The 21,761-nt window shown below is 44.7% G+C and overlaps 1 protein-coding gene across 1 annotated transcript in view; it reads left to right on the forward strand.

Annotated features, from left to right (window-relative positions):
• The window catches only part of LOC127578420 (calpain-3-like), a 107,841-nt gene that overhangs the window by 41,397 nt on the left and 44,683 nt on the right, over window positions 1-21,761 (forward strand). Inside the window, exons 3-7 of the mRNA XM_052030440.1 lie at window positions 7,824-7,942; window positions 10,472-10,605; window positions 12,327-12,495; window positions 17,124-17,207; window positions 20,399-20,484. Coding sequence (XP_051886400.1) covers window positions 7,824-7,942; window positions 10,472-10,605; window positions 12,327-12,495; window positions 17,124-17,207; window positions 20,399-20,484 — 592 coding nt within the window. The remainder of the gene's footprint in view (window positions 1-7,823; window positions 7,943-10,471; window positions 10,606-12,326; window positions 12,496-17,123; window positions 17,208-20,398; window positions 20,485-21,761) is intronic.

The following is a 21,761-nucleotide window of genomic DNA, read 5'->3' on the forward strand; positions in this document are numbered from 1 at the left end:
CCCTATTTTGTTTCAGAAACAGTGAGAGTCAGGGGTTGAATGTCCCACGTTAGCAACTCCTTCCCGGACAGCTCTGGCCTCTGGAAGTAGCTCTTGGAGGGTCATACCACTATGCACTCTTTCAGCTACTAGTGTTGGGAAGGAATGAGTGCACACCACAGTGATGGAAGGGTTTGTAGGGATCCCCCTTGGAAGCTGAGGAACCGGCACATGTTGCTGAGGAGAAGTGCATGCAGAAGGAAGCCTCTGCATAGGACATTCATGGTAGCAAGCTGCTCGGGAGGGCTTTCCGACTCCTCGTACCTTTCTGCTGTTAAGCAAGATTGTGGCTGATATTTTACCTTAGCGTCTCTTTCCTAAGCTGACCCCACATTCTTTGATTCCCTTAGTACACAAAAATTGATTTTGACTACTCACCAACCGTACCTACAATTTCATATGATACAAAATACCTATATAAGCAAATCATTTTTCAGGATCTGGGCACCATCAGCAAGGGCAGCATTTATTGCCTGTCCCTAAATGCCTTGATCTGAGTGGCTTGTAAGATTATTTCAGAGTCAGTCACATTGGTGGGGTCAGGAGTCAGATCAGATAAGGAAGGCAGGTTTCCTTCTTTGGTTTACTGAACCAGATGGGTTTTAACAACACTCCAGTAGTTTTATGGACATCATTACAAATGAGTAGCTTTCTTAAAACAATTTCAGACTATAATTAAAAGGATTTAAATTCCACAGCCAGCATGGTGAGATTTGAACCCAGATCTGTGGATTACTTGTCCAGCAATTTAACCCTTGCACCACCACCATACCCAGGTGGTTGTAACAGAGTGAATGCCTGAACTTTTGGGAGCCCTGAACTGTGGCCAAATGCTCAGTTCTGCTGTGAAAGCAGAAGTCTCATTTATCAAAAAACAAAGGCTCCCCACTTTGCCTATAGACACGATTTCTGCAACGCAGCCTTAAAGTGTTGTCTGTGGCATAGCTCGGCAGAGACAGCCTGCACAAGTCTGTCTGCTCAGGGTGGGGTGACCCTGATTTTGACTTTGAGAGCTTTGCAGGCACTGGTGTTGGTTTGGACCTCAAGGTTTGGCTTTCATGTTTAGCTGTCACGGGCTTCAAATAAAGTCTCTGAGCTCAATGATAGGATCAGGTCCAGTCTTCTAAATAGCATCTTTGGAAGTTTTGCTTTCATCTCTTAGTTGCATCATAGCATCAGAAGAAATTAGAGGGGAGAAGGGACCACGGCATTGAGACTACATTCACTGTTTCTAAGAACTTGTTCTGCTATCCCACTCCCTTACCCCTAGTCCTTAATAATTTATCCAGTTCTCTGCTGAAGGCTCCTGCAACCCCTGCCCTTTCAGGCAGTGCATTCCAAACCCTGACAAAAAAACATAATTTAGCTCTCCGTTCTTTTGCCAATCACCTTATATGCACTCTGGTTACTGACCCTTAAGTCATAGAACATAGGACAGTACAGCACAAGGACAGGCCTTTCAGCCCACCATGTCAGTGCCGACCATGTTGCCAATCTAACTAATCCCATCTGCCTAATCCATGCCTGTTCATTTGTCTGTCTAAATGCCTCTTAAACATTGCTATTGTATCTGTTTCTACTGTCTCTCCTGGTAGTGCATTCCAAACACCCACCACCCTTTGTGTGAAGAACTTGCCTTACACATCTCCTTAACTTGCCTCTCACTTTAAACCCTCTTAGTATTTGACATCTCCATGCTGGGAAGAAGAATCTGGGGGAAAACATTTACCCTATCTGTGCCTCTCATAATTTAATATATTTCCTTCATGTTGCCCCTCAGCCTCCAATGCCACAGAGAAAACAATCCAACCATTTGAAACATTTTCCCTTATTTGGTCTTTCTAAATCTCCTGTGGTTTTAAACAGTACTATTAAACCATTCTCTGCTTTAATGAGAATAATACCAGTTTCTCCATGCTGTTTGCCCAACTATATTGGCAGAAATATTGAAAAATGAAGCATATTGTCAAAATGGTTAGAGATTGCAGAGCTGTGAGCTGCAGAGGGATCCGGGGGTTCTGGTGCAGTATTCAGGTACAGCAAGTAATCAGGAAGACTAACAAAATGACATTTTTTATTGCTGGGGGAATTAAATACAGAGTTAGGGAATTTCTGCTTCACTTATACAGTAAGACTACATCTGGAGCAATGTGTAGGATATTGGTCTCCTTAATTCGTAAAGGATTTTAATGTGTTGGAAGCAGTTAAGAAACTAATTCCAGCAGTAGGCAATTTGTTTTATGAGTAAAAGTTGGAAGGTTAGTGTTGTATTTGCTGGGGTTTAGAAGAGTGAGAGGTGACAGGTTCTTGGGGGGTGCGGGGGTGTTCTTGACAGGTGTATATGGAGAGGGCTTGTCGTAGAACTAGGGGTCACTGTTTAGAAATAAGGAGTCGCCCATTTCAGAGAAAGGTGAGACAATTATTTTTCTCTCAGAGGGTCATGAGTCTTTGGAACTCTCTCCGTATAAGGGCAGTGGAAGCAGAGCCCTTGAGTATTGTTAAGCCAGAGGCAGATAGATACAAGATAAGCAGGGGCATGAAAAATTATTCTGTACAGGTGGGAATGCAGTGATAAGATTATAATCAGATTAAATATTAAAGGGCAGAACAGGCTGAAGGAGCCATGGTCTACAACTGATCCTAAGTCAAATGAGCTTGTTCATATCCCTCATCCCTCAACTATTGCAGTCCTTTATTCATGTACTTTCTCCATTGCCTGCCTTTCCTTTCTGAAGCATGGTTCCCAGAACTGGATGGTATTGGGGCTGAACCAAAGCTTTATACAGACTTAGCATGATTTCACCTCTCTCCTCCTTCAGCACCATTCACCTTGGGATACTGAAAGGAACATTTACTTACAGAGGCAGGGGGCAGGGCTGAGGTACTAACTGAGGACTGTACCTCAGCCTTCATCAAGGACAATGATGCTGTCAGATTCTCAGCAAAGGAAGATGAGCTTCTGAGCCGGGGAAAAGTTGAAAAAGAGGAGCCATAGATGCAAGCTGAACTGAACGTGGATAAATCATCTGGTTCAGATGGGTTGCATCCGAGCTGTTGAGGGAGGAAAGGTGTGGTCAGAGTCTTCCAACATCTGTAGATTTCAGGGTGGTGTCGAAGGACCGGAGAATGGGAAATATTATATCTGTGCTCAAAAAGGATGTAAGGATAAACCCAGCAATCATAGATCAGTCAGATTAACCTCAGTATAGGGAAACCTTGGAAATAATAATCAGTCTCAGAACTAACACTTGGACAAAGTTGATATGATTAGAGAAAGCCAATAGATTTATGAAAGGCAAATCATGTTTAACTAATGAGGTAATGAGGAGGGGAGATTGATGAGGACATGTGGTTAATATGATATGTATGGACTGTCAAAAGACATTTGATAAAGTGTCATGTAATGGCTTGTCATTAAGAATAAAACAGGCTGCAGTAATATGGATAGAAAACTGGCTGAGTGACAGGAAGCAGAGTAGTGGTGAAAGGGTGCATTCTGGACCAGAGCAAAGCGTACAGTGGATTTCCCTTGGGGTTGTTTCTAGGAGGGTCCCTGTGTTTCTGAATATACTTGGATATACAGAGCAGAATTTCCAGGCATAGTGAATTCCAAAGAGTAGACTTCAGGAGGACGTGGATAGACTTGTGAAGAAGCTAGATGAAATTTGACATTGAGTCATACAGCACAGAAACAGGCCCTTTGGCCCACTGAGTCTATGTCAACCATCAAGTTTCTATTTATACTAATCCTACACTAATCCCATTTTATTCTCTCCACGTTCCCAGATTCTACCACTCACCTACACATTAGGGATATTTTACAATGACCAATTAACCTACTGACCCGCACATCTTTCGAACGTGAGAGGAAACCCACACAGTCACAGGGAGAACATGCAAACTCCACAGATGACACCAGAGGCCAGGATTGAACCTGGGTCTCTGGAGCTGTGAGGCAGCAGCTCCACTAGCAATTGTTACCTTTTGGCAAGAAGAATGAGGAGAGGCTATATGAAGTAGAGGGCATAAATCTAAATGGTACAGGAGCAGAGAGATCTGCATGCAAGGTTTGTTGAAAGTGGCAGGGCAAGCTTCATTATTCATATCTCCTTGGGTCTGTCAACTGTGTTGACCCTCCAAGCAATCCCACCAGTCCCATTCCCACTCGCATCCCCTACCCGCACCCCCCCCCCCCCAACATCTCCCTGTTACATGACCACCAGCTCCCTGATTCTGCCATGAGCCACCTTCATCTGGAGTAATGAACATAACAACCAGCAGATCTTTGGATGTGGGAGGAAACTGGGACACCCAGTGGAAACCAACAATGATCAGTAAGTTTGCAGATGACATGAAAATTTGTACTGTTGTTGATAGTGAGGAGGATAGTTGAAGGGTAGAGAAGAATATTGATCAGTTGGTATGAATGGCAGAGCAATGGCAGATGAAATTTAATCCTGGTAATTATGAGGTGTGGCACTTTGGGACGACTAATAAAGATAGGACATACACAGTGAACTGTAGGACCCAAGGAAGTACTTTGGAATAGAGAGGCCTTGGTGTACAAGTCCGAGGATCCACATAAGATACTTGCCTTCATTAGCTGAGACATAGAATATAAGAGCAGGGAGGTTATAGTGTAACTTTACCAAACATTGGTTAGGTCTCAGCTGGAGTACTATGTGCAGTTCTGGTCGCCACAATGTAGGAAAGATGTGATTGCACTGGAGAGGGTACAGAGCAGATTTACCAGGATGTCAGCTGGCATGTAGTATTTCAGTTATGAGGAGAGACTGGATGGGCTGGATTTGTTTTCCTTGGAGTGGAGGAGGCTGAAGGGGACCTGGTGGAGTTATACAAAATTACGAGCATAGATAGGATAGATAATAGGAAACTTTTCCTTAGCGGTGGTATTTAAGAAGGCATATGTTTAGCATAATTGCTAAGAGGTTTTGAGGGTATCTGAAGAAGAACTTTTTCACCCAAAGTGTAGTTGGGATCTGGAACACACTGCCTGAGGGAGTGGTGGAGGCAGAGACTCTCACAGCATTTCAGAATTATCTCAATGAGCACTTGAATCATAGTAATAGAGCCCTTCAGCCCAACTCATCCATGGTGACCAAGTTGCCTTTCTGAGCTGGTCACATTTGCCTGTGTTTGGCCCATATCCCTCTAAATCTTTCCTATCTGTAACTGTCCAAATGCCTTTTAACTGTCATAATTGTACCCACCTCCACCACTTCCTCTGGCAGCTTGTTCCACATACCCACCACCCTCTGTGTGAAATAGTTGCCTCTCAGGTGCCTTTTAAATCTTTCCCATCTATAAAACCATGTCCTCAAGTTTTGAACCCCCCCTACCCTGGGGAAAAGACTTTGGCTATTCACCTTATCTATGCCTGTCATGATTGTATGCATCTCTATAAGGTCATCCCTCAGCCTTTTTCGCTCCAGGGAAAACAGTCCTATCTTCTTCAGCCTCTCCTTATAACCTAAGCCCTCCATTCCAGTAACATCCTCGTAAATCTTTTTTGTCCCCTTTCCAGTTTTATGAAACCCTCCCTATAGCAGGGCAACCAGAATTGTACACACTATTCCAAATGTGTCCTACCAACATCTTGTACAGCTGTAACATGGCATCGCAACTCCTGTGCTCAATATTCTGACCAGTGAAAGCAAGCATGCCAACCGCCTTCTTCCGTCTACCTATGTTGCCACTTTCAAGGAACTTTGCACTTGCAGCCTTTGGTCTCTCTGTTCTATAACACTCCCCAGGGCCCTATCATTTACTGTGCAAGTCCTGCCCTGGTTTGTCTTACCAAACTGCAACACCTTGCATTCATCTGAATTAAACTCCATCTGCCATTCCTCAGCCCAACTGGGCAGTTGCTCAAGATCCCATTATAATCTTAGATAACCTTCTTCACTGTCCACTATACCATCAATTTTAATGTCATCCACATACTAACCATGCCACCTACATTCTTATCCAAATCGTTAATATAATTGATGAACAACAGTGGACCCAGCACCAATCCCTGCGGCACACCACTGGTTACAGGCCTCCAATCTAAAAAAGCAACCCTCCACCACCACCCTCTGTCCCCTACCGTCAAGCCACTTTTGTATCCAATTGGCTAGCTTGCCCTGGATCCTATGTAACCTAATTTTCAGAACCAGCCTACCTTATGGTACCCTGTCAAAGGCCTTGCTGAAATCCATGTAGACAATGTCTTCTGCACTTCCCTCATCTATCTTCTTGGTCACCTCTTCAAAAAACTCAACTGAAATTGTTGAAGGCTACGGACCAAATGCTGGCAAATGGGATTAGTATGGATGGGTACTTGATGTTTGACATGGGCATGGGGGTCATACAACACAGAAACATGCTGTTTCCGTGTTGTATAACTATGAGAACTCCATACAGATAGCACTGGAGGTCAGGATTGAACTTGGGTCACTGGCTCTCTATCTGCAGTTCCACTGTGTCATTGTGGTTAAACGGAATGTGGAACCCAGGATTAATAAATAGAGGCATAGGGTATTAGAGAAAGGAAGTAATGATGGATCTTTATAAAAGACTGTGTTAGCCACAACCGGAGCATTACGTCCAGTTCTGGTGCTGTACTTCAGGAAAGATGTGAAGACTTATGAGAGGATGCAGAGGGATTTACTAAAATGATTCTAATGATGAGGGGCGTTAGTTCTGTGGATACACTGGAGGAACTAGGGTTGTTCTCCAATCTATCCACTGAACCAGTGTCCCTAATTAGAATTATTTTAGGAAGACATGAAGAGATCTGACAGAGGTATTTAGAACCATGAGAAACTGTTCCTCTGGGTGTAGGTCAAGAACCAGAGAACATAGCTTGGACGTGATTATCAAAAGGACCAAATGTAACACAAGGAAATTCTCTGGCTAGGGTATGTATTGCACTACTGAGGATGGGGGTAGAGGAGGCAGATTCATTCAGGCATTCAAAAGGAATAAATCCTTGAATGGGAAAAATAGAGAGGAGCTGGTGGGAGTGGGGGAGTGGAGTGGGATCAGTTGGATTTCTCTTACATAGAGCAGGCATGACTCAATGGGCTGAATGGCAGCCTTCTGCACTTTCTGTAAAGAATTAACTAACAAATCTCAGGCTGGATGTTAAAATGGTGTGTTGAATACAGCACCACTTGGGCAAAGGTACAAAACACCGCCATGTATTGCAGTGTAATCCTGACCATATTAAACAGCAAATACTCCAACTAATCACAGCAGCCAGCAGAACTCTTCTATGTTCAAAACATTATGGTTGTTCCATTGTTCACCCCACATATGTGTGGTGTGTTCCCTGTAGATTTTTCACACTGTGGGGGGTGCCTCAGTTTATCCCTTTGGGAAGATGTGACTCCAGGAACGGAATGCTGCGTTAAAATCACAGAATCTTTCCCCTCCCCACCACAAAGCCCACACTGAAGTCATTACCAAACACGGAAGAACCTTACTTGGCGTAAACCCAGACCTGTGTTAAAAACTTTGGACTAAATAGTTAGCTTTTTACCATCCTGGTACTCGTGAGATGTTTGACTTAATATAGCAATTGATCTCAATCAATAAGATTAAACATTACCATTGGGGAGGAAAACCCTTGGAAGTGGATATCTTTAGGATGCTGAGATCTAAGAATAACTCTTCCTCCCAAAAATTTTACACTGGCCAACAGTCATGTCTTGGATTATGGCACCTCTACAGGTTGGGATTGGAGCCATTGAAAGCTGACGCTTTTTGTTTCTAATTAGGTGACTGCTGGTTCCTGGCTGCCATCGCTTGTCTAACCCTAAATGAGAAGCTGCTGTACCGGGTCATCCCCAGGGATCAATACTTTACAGAGAACTATGCTGGGATCTTCCATTTCCAGGTAGGGTCATTCTCAGAGAAAGCTGCCACTGTAAGTGGTGTGGGAAAGGGGGAGGGGGAGGTGGCAGTAATAAGTTACAAAATGATGCTGGTAGATTAAGCAAATGGATAAAACTGTGACAATGGACTTCACTGCAGGCAAATGTGAGATCATTCACCTTGGGCCTAAAAAGGATGCACAAGAAGTACTTGGCAAATGGTCAGAGGTTAGAAGCTGTGGAGGTTGAGACACTCAGAGGGCTGCATGCATATATACGTACATCACTAAGATGTCTTGGTCAGGCACACAAAGTCATCTGGTTTGAACAGAATGTTGGATTTCACATCAGAGGGTTAGTCCACAAGGAGGTTGTAATTATGCAGCAACTACGCAAAGTTCTGGTGAGACCACACCTGGGTACTTGGAGCAATGTTTGAAGTTGCCAAGAGAGGGAGGGGTGAGGAGAATAGTGGGGGTCGGTGATAGGGTGAGTATAATTAAGTCTGGAGGAGTAATGGGATTGATGTCTTTCAGGTTTGTCATGGGATGGACAATTAATGATAGATGGTTAAGAAGGAAGGATATACTGACCTTGAAGGGGATGCAGTATAAACTTACCAGAATTTTGCCTGAGCTCAAAGAGTTAATTTATGAGAAGGGGTTACAGAAATTTGTGTTGCATTCTGTGAAATTTCGCTTAAGGGGTGATTTGACGTCTTCAAGATATTATTGGGAAATTTATAGGACAGAGAAGGTATTTCTGCTGCTTGAGGAGCCTTAGAACAGGATAAATGAAATGCGGGTCAGGTGGCATCTGTGGAGAGCAGAGTCGACGTTTCAGGAAATGATCCTTCATCAGAGCTGGGGAAGTGAGAAAACAGGCATGTTAGAAGTTGTGGAGAGAGGGAGCGATGGAGAGAACAGAGGGAATGGAGAGGGTATGTGATAGGGTGGAGTGTAATTCAGTATGGGGAAGTAAGGGGGTTGATGCATTTAGGGAGGGAATGTCAAGGGGATGCACAGTAAATGACAGGTGGTTATGAAGGTGTGTGAGAAACATTTTTATTGATAAAGGGATAGAATATAAGAGCAGGGAGATCACGCAAGCACGCTAACATTCACAAGTTAGGTAGTGTTTGGTTGGAAGTGATCGTACCAGAGAGGATGCAGAACTGAATAATTTTAGTTAAGCCTTGGAACACGGGGGCTGAGGACAGATGGAATGGAAGTGCATAAGTAATGAGAGGCTCGGACTGTGGGAGTTGCAAGGATCTACTTCCCTGCAGAGAGGTCAGTAACTCAGGGATTCAAGGTAGACTCGTGGATTAGAAAACTGAGGACGCTTTTTTCATGGAAGAGGGGTGGGTGCCTGGAATTCACTGCCCGAGAGGGTAGTGGGGACAGGAGTCACATTCACCTGAGTGCGTACTTGAAGAGCAGTGACCTCCAAGGCTGCAGATTGAATGGGGAAGTGGGATGAGCCTAAGCATTCTGGCTGGCATGGATAGGACCTGCTCAGCTGTAAATGACTGTGGTTCTACATCAGATGTATCGATGTCAGAAACAAGCAGGTTATTATCGGTGTCGGGAGCAGTAGGGTACAGGGCTGTTGCACAGTGTCAGGGCAGCATGCATCAATGTGGGAAATCAGGAAGGGGACATAGCTTGAAGCTGATTGGCCCAAAGAACCAAGAGTGACATGAGGATAATTATTTTCCACAGGGAGTGGCTGGGGTCTGGAACGTTCTGCTAGGGATAGTTTCTAACCTGCGCTGCCATTTACAGTGCAAAAAGCAGAATCCAACATCTTCAGTCTCTTGTGTCTGCCATTTTCAATGATTTATGTATTCCTTCTGACCCTGTTCCAGTTAATGACGACTAATGCTCATTTGCCTTATCCACCTGCAAGGTGCAATCCTGCCACACCAACATTTCAACTGCCACCTCCTGCCCCGCTGCATCGCCTGCCTTGTGCCTCACCATGCCCACTTGCCTTCCCAACCCTGTGTCTCCCGTCCCCAACCTCCAATCCTCTACCCTAACGTTTTTACCTCTCCTTCCCTCACCCACCCTTCACCTCTCATCCTCTACCTTCACTTTCAATTCCCACCTTCTATTCTCTGTCCTCCAGCTCTTGCCCTCCACTGTGCCACTTGGTGGAGACAAAGGCAAATCTCCTAAGTGGCCAGTAGATGCATTTGGAGACACAAACGACTACAGATGCTCTTTCTCCCCACAGCTTTAGCTATTGCACAAAGTTTTTCTCCAGCATCAAAATCTTTGTAAAATAGCAAGTTTTACATCCAGTGAAATTCATTTACCTGGTTATTTTGGTTTACAACTTGCACTTAAACTTGCTGGCCCTGTTTCAGACATCTTGAGGGTAAATAATTTGGAAAAGACATGACAAAAAAAACCCAGCTACACATTCTGAGTGTGCTCCTGGGTGGTTGGACTGGGACATCTTAGACCCACATCACGCAGCCAATGGCAGGAGGAGCTGGGATCTTCATCCTTCTCTCACCGTTCTTGTTCCATTGTCCCTTGCAGTTCTGGCGTTTCGGTGACTGGGTGGATGTTGTCATTGATGATCGAATCCCCACATTCAACAACCAGCTGGTGTTCACCAAGTCAGCCGAGCGCAATGAGTTCTGGAGTGCCCTGCTGGAGAAGGCTTATGCCAAGTGAGTACTCTCAATGAGTTTGGCTGTGATTAGCTGGGTTGCTAATCCTGATGCTTGTGCTACAGTCCAAACTCCCAGAGTCTGGGAGCCTGCCACACACTAACCACAGTGTTATATTCCCAGATCCACCAATGTAAGTTTGCTGCCCAAAGCCAACCAGGTGTAAAACAGTGGGAGCCTGATGCAGTGCTGTCACACTGTGGGATGGGCCCCAGGATGAGCTCTGCCCAGGAAACATTTAACAGTATAACTTATCTTAACATCTGTTCATCAAAGCATTTAAAAATGATTAAAAATTGATTAAACAATAAAATAATTTACAATTATAAAACAAAGTTAGGATCTTAACATCTGTTCCTCAAAATATTCAAAAATGATTAAGAATCGATTAAAAAATAATTTACAATTATAAAACATTCAACTAGGATCTTAAAAACAATTTAACACATTAAAATAATAAAGGTAATTTAGAAGTTAAAGTAGGATGCTTAAAAATAACTCAGCATATGAAAGATCAATTAAATGATAAATAAGTAATTATAAAAAAATTAAAGTAAGACGCTTAAAAACAACACACACTAAAACAAACCCAGTTGAAACAAAGACTTGTCCTTTCACCCTCTCCTTCTGCCATTCCTCCCCATTTGAGAGAAGGAGCCTGCTGTCATCATGGAATGGCTGGCTTTTCTCAGCATTGTTCTAGCCCAATGGTTTTTACCCATGACTCAAGCACCTTGCTGAAGGTTATCACTGCTCTCCTAAACGTCGAGGAGCATTGAAACACATTGACTTTCAGGCAGAATGATTTGGCTTCTGAATGTGCTGAAGCTGCAGTCTGTGCTAAAACCGAGACTTAATACAATGTAAACTGGTTGCTTGTGTGAAATGAAAGGCAACAGAGAGTAGGCATAAACTCTCTAGTTGGCAAGATGTGATGAGTAGAGTGGAGTAGGGTGGATTGGTGCTGAGGTAGGAACTCTCTTCCTCAAAGGGCAGTGGAAGCAGAGTCTTTGAATAAGACGAGGTAGATAGATTCTTGGCAAGCAAGGTGGTGAGAGGGAGAGCGGGGAATGCCGAGTTGAGGATACAGTTAGATCTTATTGAGCGTTGGATGGGCTCCAGGGGCAGAGTGGCCTCTTCCTGCTCCCAATCTACATGTTTGTTACAGGCTCAGCTATTTTCTTGCCCCTAGTCAATAGCCTCCCTACACTCATTGTCTGGAAGGGAAGCTAATGCTTTGGAATCCCAATCCAGCAAGGACTCAGTGCCGCCAGTAGGAAAGGTGAGATAATTAGTGCAGTGGCTCACCAGGTAGAGCTGCTGCCTCACAGCTCTGGTGACCTGGGATCGATCCTGACCTTGGGTGCTGTCTGTGTGGAGTTTGCACGTTCTCCCTGTAACTGCATGGGTTTCACCTGCATGCTCCGGTTTCCTCCTTGATCCCAAAGATGTGCTTATTGCTAGGTTAATTGGCTGCTGTAAATTGCTGTGAGTGTGTAGGTGAGGGGTAGAATCTGGGGAGAGTTGATGAGAATGTGGGGAGAATAGGTTATGAGGAAAATTAGTTGGGGAATAGGATTGATGGGATTGCTTTGAGAGCCAGCATAGACTCACTAAGTCAATTGGCCTTCTACGTTATAAGTAAAATGAATTGGAGAAGAGATCTTGTCGATAAATGGGAGAGTCACAGTTTCACCCAGTGTTCTATTTACCTCATTCAGGCTACATGGATCCTACGAGGCTCTGAAAGGTGGTAACACGACCGAAGCCATGGAGGATTTCACCGGCGGAGTCACTGAATTCTTTGAGATGAGGGGAGCCCCCAAAGATATGTTCAAGATAATGAAAAAGGCGACAGAGAGAGGCTCTCTCATGGCGTGCTCCATTGATGTAAGTCTGCCACCTGGTGGCAAGATGTGGTGTGATGGTTCTGTCAGGTTATAAATTCATTTATCCTAACAGGAGAAACCCTCTTCTGACCAATGTTTCACTCCAGCTGCATGATACACATTTATAAACCTTCTAGCAAAGAATCTTCAACCTGAAGCATTAACTCTGTTTCTCTTCCCACAGGTGTGACCTGACCTGCTGAGTATTTCCAGCATTTTCTGTTTTTATTTTAGATTCGTAAATATTCACAGACTGGTCACTCTTCTGACAAAATTCCTTGGTGTAACTTTGAGATATCAGTTACACAGAGGTATCTTTTTATGACTGAAATATTGATTCCGTTTCTTCTGTCCACAGATGTTGGTTGAACTGCTGAGTATTTTCTGCTTTTAGTTCATAGACATTAGTTCCTTGGTCTGCATAACATTTTTTCTTTTCCAGCACAATGCAATTGAAGGTCGATATTTTTTCTTGGGTAAAGCACAATAAAGGCCATTTCACAAGAACATAAGGAAGGAAGAGAAGGAGTAGACCACTCAGCCCATCGAGCCTACCCTGCCATTCAATATGATCATGGCTCATCTTCCCCAGATCTCATCTCCTCTTCTGTGCCATTTCTTCATTGGCTTCAATTCCCTGATGATTCTTCCTGTTGTCAGTCACCTTTGTGGCATGGAAGTGGTTTCCAGATCAGTGATGCACAGGATAATGCTGATCCCTCTACAACACCACTTTTTGGAGGATTGCAGGGAACTTGGATGTCAGGGTGGTGGGGAACCTTCACAACAGCACGCCAAACTGGGAGACCAATGGCAAACAAAGCGTTACCTACACCTCCCTCCAAGCAACCTGTCAGTCTATTCTCCACCACCCACCCAACACCACTCCCACCTCCCACAAGCAATCTTCCAGCCCGTTTTCCCTTCCCCCTCCAACAATTAACCTTCTGGCCTCCTGCCTCTCTCTCCCAAACAAGTACTGCTGATCCACCTCTTCTCCTCCACCACCCCAGTGCAATCCACCAGTCCTCCCTGCTCCTGATCCCATTCCCCATCCCTCCCCCACTGCCCTCACAAATTCTGGAATTCAGTTGGGCCTCTGTCCGATACACTTCCCCTGCCTGGCCTTAGGCAGACAGGCCTGTCTTCACCTAACAGGCTCGGACTTAACTGAAATTTTACAGAGTGGACCATTTTAGTGCACCCAGTGGCTACAGGCTGATGTATCGATAGATCATTGGTCAGAGAGGAGATTCATTGGTCAGAGTTGTCAGATCTCACCCCACAGACTCAGCACCTTCCCCGTGTGAAATTCATACCCTCTACTCACGGCCCAGTGACTTTTTAATGTCAAGTGACAAACATCTGTCCGCCATTTTAACATGGTGTTAAGTGTGTTGTGTTATAGATCAAGCCAGAGGGTTGTGATGGCCAACAACCATTTAGTGAGACCAGAAGTCCAAATCTCTGATTCCTATTATTCAGGCTGATAATGAGGCAGCTGTTGGAAAAAGCTATTTACAGGGTTGATGTGGGAGTCATTGGAAAGACCAGCATACATTGTCCATTCCGAACTGAGCTGAGCTGGGAAGATCGTTATGAGTCATTGGTGGGTCTGGAGTCACAGACTAGGCCTGGATGCAGAATTCCTCCCATGAACAACTGTCCCTCGCCAGGCTTATCTCTGTCACTCTCACTTGTGGTATCTTTGTCACTCTCCACTGTTGGCCCTGTGGCATTCATGTGCATTCTGCCTCTCTTTCCATCTCAGCCTTGTCAACTTGTTATTTTATTTCTTTGTTATCTTTCTCTACTTAGATGCCGTGTTCATTTCCTGCTCTCATACGCTTTCTGTCCCTTACATTCTCCATAATTTTTTGTCTCTCATTGGTTGAATATTTACCCTCTACCCCTTCCCATTCTCCCCTTTCTCCCCTCCCCCCTCCCGCTCCTCCTCCCTCCCCCTCCTCCTCTCTCCCTTTCCTCCTCCCTCCTCCTCCTCCTCCCTCCCCTCCCCTCCCTCCACCTCCTCCTCTCCCCTCCCTCCCCCTCCTCCTCTCCCCCTCCCTCCCTCTCTCCCTACTCCTCCCTTCCTCCTTACCTCCCTCCCTACTCCTCCCTCTTTCCTCCTTCCATTCCTTTCCTCCTTTGCCCTGTCACCCCTTCCCACTCATCCTTCCCCTCTCTCTGCTCCTCTCTGCCCCTCCTTCCCTCTTCCCATTCCCTACCCCCTTCCCCTTCTACCCCTTCTCCCCCTTACCCCCTCTCCCCCCACCCCCTCTCCTCTTTCTCCCTCTCCTCTTTCTCCCTCTCACCTCCTCTCTACCCTGTTGGCCTCCCTCTACACCTTCCCCCTCTCCCTCTCTTGCCCTCCTACCTCCTTCTCCACACTTACACCCCCCCCAACCCCCCCCTTCTCATTCCTCACTACTTCCATGCTGTGTGATGTTAGTGATATGTCTCAAATTCCAGGAAAGTATATTTTGTGGGACTTCGGTCATGTTACAAGCACAGGTGCAACAGTTTCTGTCCCGTGTAAATCTCCACGATGTGTCTCAGGCCAAAGTTGGTGATCCCAGCAAGAAAGTGGAGGACCATCTAGTCAGGGTTTGTATGGGAATAATGCAAGCAGTTATTTGGGGCAATGAATGATTGAATCTGCAATGCATGCTGGCTAGCTGGTGTGGATAACTTTCCTGGAACTTAGCTCTATTACACAGTGAGTAACTCTTTCCCTGCTAAATAAACTGAAACTGTTTTGTGAATAATTCTCACTTGAATAAACAGGTCCAGTTAATTAGTGAGAATCCCATCCCCCATGGAATAAATACAATGACAGAATTACTGACACAGTTGTAACTTTGACGGGAGTTTAGCAGAACACCAGAGAAATAGTGTAAAAATTATGACCGGAGTTTGGAAGAAGCTGTGGGAATTCTATCCCAGTAACTCTGTGCAGGACCAAGTTTGGGTCATCTGGCACTCCCTGAACCCTTTGATCTGCAAAAGCAGAAAAAAATGTAGACAGATTCCAAGCTTTTATTTGTAAATGTGTACAAAGAAGTGGGGTTATTTCAAGTTGCTGTAAATTTTATGTAAAGGAAGATTCCTGATTGGGTATACCCAGCACAAATCGATGCAGAGCCAATGCGCAGCCGGTGACCATTCAGTGGATCTAAAAAAATCACAATCCACAACATTTTCTGACATGCACAAGATAACAGAGCCACTTTAAGCCTGTCAGCAAGTTTGGCTTTGCCTCTAATTTTGACCGTTTAATAACTTGCAGCTGCTCCAGGTCGTTTTACGCAGCATGACATCAGAAACCTCCAGCTCTTGGACTCTAGGCTAGGCTATGCTAACTTTGCAAAACACACACACTCAATGAAAAACTGCTAAGAATGCTGATGAGGTACTTACACCTTCTAATCCATGCCTAATTGTCACATTATAACTCAGAACTGGTTAGAAGCTTGTGCTGAGATGTTTGAGATTTTTTTTAGAAAATAGAAACAATAATATTTTGCAAGGAAATTGCAATCGGAAGGGATACTGAGACGTGGCTGGAATGAAATCAGGACTTGGAATTAAATACTGCAGGATGTAATATCGAGGGAAGCAGAGTGGCTGAACTCATTCGAGATAAAATAAAGGCAGTCAGGAAAATGATAGCCAATGCTAAAGCAGAAGTAGAATCCATGTGGAGAAGGAGAAAAGATCATTTATGTATAATTAGACACAGCATAGAAGAGCATTAAGATCACTCTAGTACCATGAAAATGAAAAAGACTGCAGATGCTGGAAATCTGAAATGAACACAGAAAATTCTGTAAATGCTCACTGGGTCAGGCAACGTCTGTGGAAGGAGGAACAGCGTCAGTGTTTCAAGTCAGAGACCTACGTCAGAACTGGGAAAGAGAGGTGGGGAGGGATGGATAGGACCTCTTTCCCAGTTTCTCTTTCCCAGTTCTAATGAAATGACTTTGACCTGAAAAGTTAATTGTTTCTCTGTCCAGAGATCTGCCTGACCTGCTATGTTTATAATTAGGGAATTATGCAGATTCCCAGTTCCGCATTACAGGAAGGATATGTGATAATGGCAGAGAGGAAATTGTTTGTTATGAGGAAAGATTGGCTATGCTAAAGTTGTCTTACTTAGTGCGGAGGAGAATGGGGGAATTTAATCTAGGTGTAGAAAATTAAATAGGATTTTCAGCAGGGATCTATCCCCTGTTGAGATGTCAATCACAAGGGGATGTAGGTTAACATTAATAAGGAGGAGGAGAAAGTTAGCACTGTGGCAGAGCTGCCTCACAGCGCTAGAGACCTGGGTTCAATCCCGACCCCTGGTGCTGTCTGTGTGGAGTTTGCACGTTGACTGAGTTGGGGAGCTGGATTGAGAAAACCCACAGGCAGTTTGGGAGGTGGGAAGGACAAACGGCCACTTGTTCCTGGAAGAAGGGGCAGTTCACACTGGAAGTGTCCAGGACAGAGATGAGGGGGTCACAGGTAGAGGTCATAAGCAATGCCACATCTCAGGGAGGTGATACTGCTCATGTGTTGTTGCAGCTAGTTGCTACAGCCCTGTCCCATCAGTATTGTCACACTGACCAACTTCTCTATTGGCAGTCCTTCGTACCCCTGCAGTTCGAGACACGGATGCCCAGCGGCCTGATCAAAGGTCACGCCTACTCAGTAACCGGTGTGGATGAGGTAAGGTGTAGAAGCTTTTGCATTAAGTAATTTGACGTATATGTTATTGTAGCCCTCTGAGGGCACCAACTAGTGCTGGGATTCAGGAGGTAACTCTGAGGAAATAATTGGATACAAAATTATATGTGGGGAATACTGGGAATAGGGAGCATTGTAGGAAATGCTGAGATATAGGGAGTGAATGTGGGACTTAGGGATACAGGGAGTGAATGTGGGGAACACTGGGTGTAGGTAGCTTTGGGGAAACTGTGTTGTGGGTGGTCAGTGTGCAGGGACTAGTGATGATAGAGTAGGTTTTGTACCAAAAATAGATATAAGTGAAGAGTGTGGCACAGTGAGTGAAGATGGGTGTGTCAAGGTATGAGGTTTATTTGTCATGGGAATGATGGGTTGAAGTTGAAATTTACAGGATATCCTGGGATAGAGGATACGATGGAAATACTACACAATAGGCAGTGAATGCAAAGGAATATCTTGACCCTGGAAATTTTACTCGAGTGTCAGTCTGGGCAACCTGATATATGGAGATAAATGTGTGCAAAGCAATTTAGGAATGGGTTGAATGTTCAGATGGATTGAGTGGAAATCTGTGTGCTGCTGTGTTGTGCCAGATTTGTGGAGAGAACAGAATTTGATCTTGTTTTCTCTTGTGTTCTGGCTGTCATTGTGGTGACACTGGGCAGGATTGTTCAGAGTGTGAACATGCGACTGTAGTCATGGAAGTTATGGACAACCCTTGTGTCCCAAGATCCTTCCCTGATTGCAGTGCCATAAGGTAAACTCCCTAAGAATGAAGCATGAGCTTCCAGGAAACCTGGGAATGTAGCACAGGAGAAGAGTTCTGCATGTTGATTAATGTCATCGGATGCACATCTGACGTTGGGAATCAAGAGATGTGTATGGGGTTAGTGCAGGAAGGTGGTGCTGAGGTGAAAGATTAGCTATGAGCTTATTGAATGGCCTAACTCCTGCTTCTATTTTATATAGAGTCATAGAGTAATACAGCGCAGAAACAGGCCTTTTGGCCCAACTCATCCATGCTGACCAAGATGCCCATTTAAACTAATCCCATTTCCCTGCTTTTGGCCCATGTCCCTCTAAACCTTTCCTATCCATGTAACCGTACAAGTGTCTTTTAAATGGTGTTATTGTACCCAACTCCAACCACTTCCCCTGGCAGCTCGTTCCATATATCCACCATCCTCTGAGTGAAGAAGTTGCCCCTCAAATCCCTTTTAAATCTTTCCCCTCTCACCTTAAACCTATGCTCTCTAGTTTTTGATTCCCTTTCCCTGGAAAAAAGACTGTGTGCATCCACTCTATCTATGCCGCTCATGATTTTATACACTCCTTCAGTCTCCTATGGTCCAATGAATAAAGTCTCAGCCTGCCCAGCCTCTCCCAATCACTCTCTCTTGAGTCATGGCAACATTCTTGTAAAACTTCTGTGCACTCTTTCCAGCTTGATAGTGTCTTTCCTACAACAGGGTAAATGACATCTTTCCTATAAGAGGGTTACGTTCTTATGGACATTTCTTTGACCTGCCTGGATGTCAGATTTCTTTGTATTGACATGGAACTCCAGTTTCTTCAAGGGGGCTCAAATCTGCCCACAACTACAGTCAATAGCAACCTCAAGAAAGCCTGCAAATGCTGGCAGGTCCATCCAAAGGCAACCCCTCTTCACTACCTCCAAAGTAAAGCTTCTCCTCAGAGTGCGTCAGTGACCTGCCACTTGCTGCAGAGAGCAGCCAACAGTGATTTCTGCTGCCATCGATCCTGAGGCTAGAAAGTTGAGTGTGCCCATAACCTTGACTTCCACAGCTAGGCAATCCAGCTGTGCATCACTGGAGGACTTCCTGCAGAATGTCACATCTCAGGGAGCACTGGGCTTGGTAACCTGAACCTGTGGAGACCTTGCAGAGAGGTCAAAGTAGGCTGTTGTGTCTCCATATGCTCAGTGGGGATGGGGCCTCCTATCCTGAAGTTGCTGACCTTGCCTTGGTCGCTGTGATGCTTAGCCTGAAACTGCCACTCCAACAGTGACCACAGTAGTCTGATCACAAAGGCACAATGTGTTAATCGGGAGTATCTTTTCAAAAACATAACACAAAAACAAGAAATAGGAGCAGGAATCAGCCATTAAATCCTTTGAGCAACACACAAGATGCTTGAGGAACTCAGGCAGCATCTATGGAGGGAAATAGACAGTCAACACTTCGGGTCCAGACCCATCAGTCCAGATGAAGGGTCTCAGCCCGAAATGTTGACTGTCCATTTCCCCACCATGGATGCTGCCTGACCTGCTGAGTTCCTCCATCATCTTGTGTGTTGCTCCAGATTCCAGCATCTGCAGTCTCTTGTGTCTCCATTCAGCTCTTTGAGCCTGCTTCATCATTCATCAAGATCATGAGTGATCTTCTACCTCAGCTCCATTTTCCTGCACTATCCCCACATCCCTTGATTCCTTTAATATCCACAGATCTATCGATCTCTGTTTTAAATGAACTCAGTGACTGAGCCTCCACAGCCCTCGGGAGTGGAGAATTCCTAAGGTCAAACACCTACTAGATCAAAGCTTGATTTAACTCTGAGCACTCTGGAAGGTGTTGGAGCAGTCTCCAGTGAGGTTTGCAGCCAGCTTTATGAAGTTCTCAGAGAGTTACCCTCTAACTGGCGTACAAATGAAGAACGCCATTGTTTTTAGGCTAGCTTTCTTTATAACTGCTAGATGATGGTTGCTTTGTGGATCTGGGAGTTCCAACTTGTATTGAGGCACAGGAAAAGGGGGACATTTCCGGGTGGGCTTCCAATGCTGGGAAAATGCCAGACACCCACAGTGGATCTCACCCAGAAGTGTCCAGGCAAACCTTATAATTGGAAGAATTTGACCCTAGAAATATTGGAAATATGATTTGCTCATCATTGCATCTGATAGCTCTGAAGAGACTAATGTAATGCAAGCTTAATTCCTAGACACTGGGTGTGGTTTCACTAATACTCCCACCTTCTCCCATGTTATTTTGCATGTATTCTCATAAAATTGGGACTATGCTTGGAAGGAACGTTTTCAGGACTAAATTTTCAGTTGCAGTCACGGAGTAAACATCGATGTTTCCACATTTGTGTTTGTTTATGTGTCTTTGTGTCTAATTTTTGTCCCCAAGTAACAGTGGTAATTTTGACATTAGGTCACTTACAGAAACCAGAAAGTGAAGTTGGTGCGTTTGAGGAACCCATGGGGATCGGTTGAGTGGAATGGGCCCTGGAGTGATAAGTACGTTTTCCTTTTTCTAATCATTTAGAGATTTGCAAATGTGGGTCCAGTTTGTTCTGTTTGTTGTTAACTAATATCCACTCTGACTGATCTCAGTGTACCTGGAACTGATAAGTTCCTACTTCTTATTGTTATCTAATGATCCTTATGAAAATAGCACAGGAGGAAGCCATTGCAGAACAGACTGCAGGAAAATTTTTCTGTGACTTCATCCAGTAAGCAGCTGGATAACAAAATCCATCATAGAACATAGAACAGTACAGCACAGGAACAGGCCCTTTAGCCCATATTCTTGTGCCGAACTAATTACGGTGATAATTAAACACCTAACCAAACTAATCCCTTTTGCCCACACAATGTTCATATCCCTCCATTCTCTGCATATTCATGTGCCTGCCTAAGAGCCTCTTAAGCCTCTCTATTGTAGTTGCCTCCACCATCACCCCTGGTAGTGCATTCCAGGCACCCACCACTCTCTGTGTAGAAAAAAATTTGCCACCACTCTCTTTTGAATACCCTCTCTCTCCTTAATGCATGCCCTCCAGTATTAGACATTTCGACCCTGGGAGAAGGATACCGGCTGTCTACTCTATCTATGCCTCTCATAATCTTATAAACTTCTATCAGGTCTCCCCTCAGCCTCCATCGCTCCAGAGAAAACAACCCAAGTTTGTCCAAACTCTCCTTGTAGCACATGCCCTCTCATCCAGGCAGCATCCTGGTAAGCCTCTTCTGCACCCTCTCCAAAGCCTCCACATCCTTCCTATAATGGGGTGACCAGAATTGAATGCACTACTCTAGATGCGGCCTAACCAGGGTTTTATAAAGCTGTAATATAACTTCCTGATTCTTGAACTCAGTGCCTCAACTAATAAAGGCAAGCATGCTATATGCCTTATCAAACAGTGCAGCCACTTTCAGGGAGCTATGGACTTGGACCCCAAGATCCTTCTGTATATCAACACTATTAAGGGTCTTTCCATTAGCAGTGTACTGTCCCTTTACATTTGATCTACCAAAGTGCAGCGCCTTCATTATATGTTGTATGTTGTAATTGTACGTCAATGTCCACTTGCCTGGTTGAGTGTAGTTCCGTCACTCAAGAAGCTCAACGCCATCCAGGACAACGCAGGCTTCTTGTTTGGTATGCCACTCACTATCCTAAACTTCCATTCCCTCCACCACCAGTACACAGTGGCTGCAGTGTGAACTAGCTACAAAATGCACTGCAGTCACTTGCCCAGGCTACTCCAACAGCAACTCTTAAACCTGTGCCC

The sequence above is a fragment of the Pristis pectinata genome, chromosome 1, assembly GCF_009764475.1.
Source record: "Pristis pectinata isolate sPriPec2 chromosome 1, sPriPec2.1.pri, whole genome shotgun sequence".
NCBI lineage: Eukaryota > Metazoa > Chordata > Chondrichthyes > Rhinopristiformes > Pristidae > Pristis > Pristis pectinata.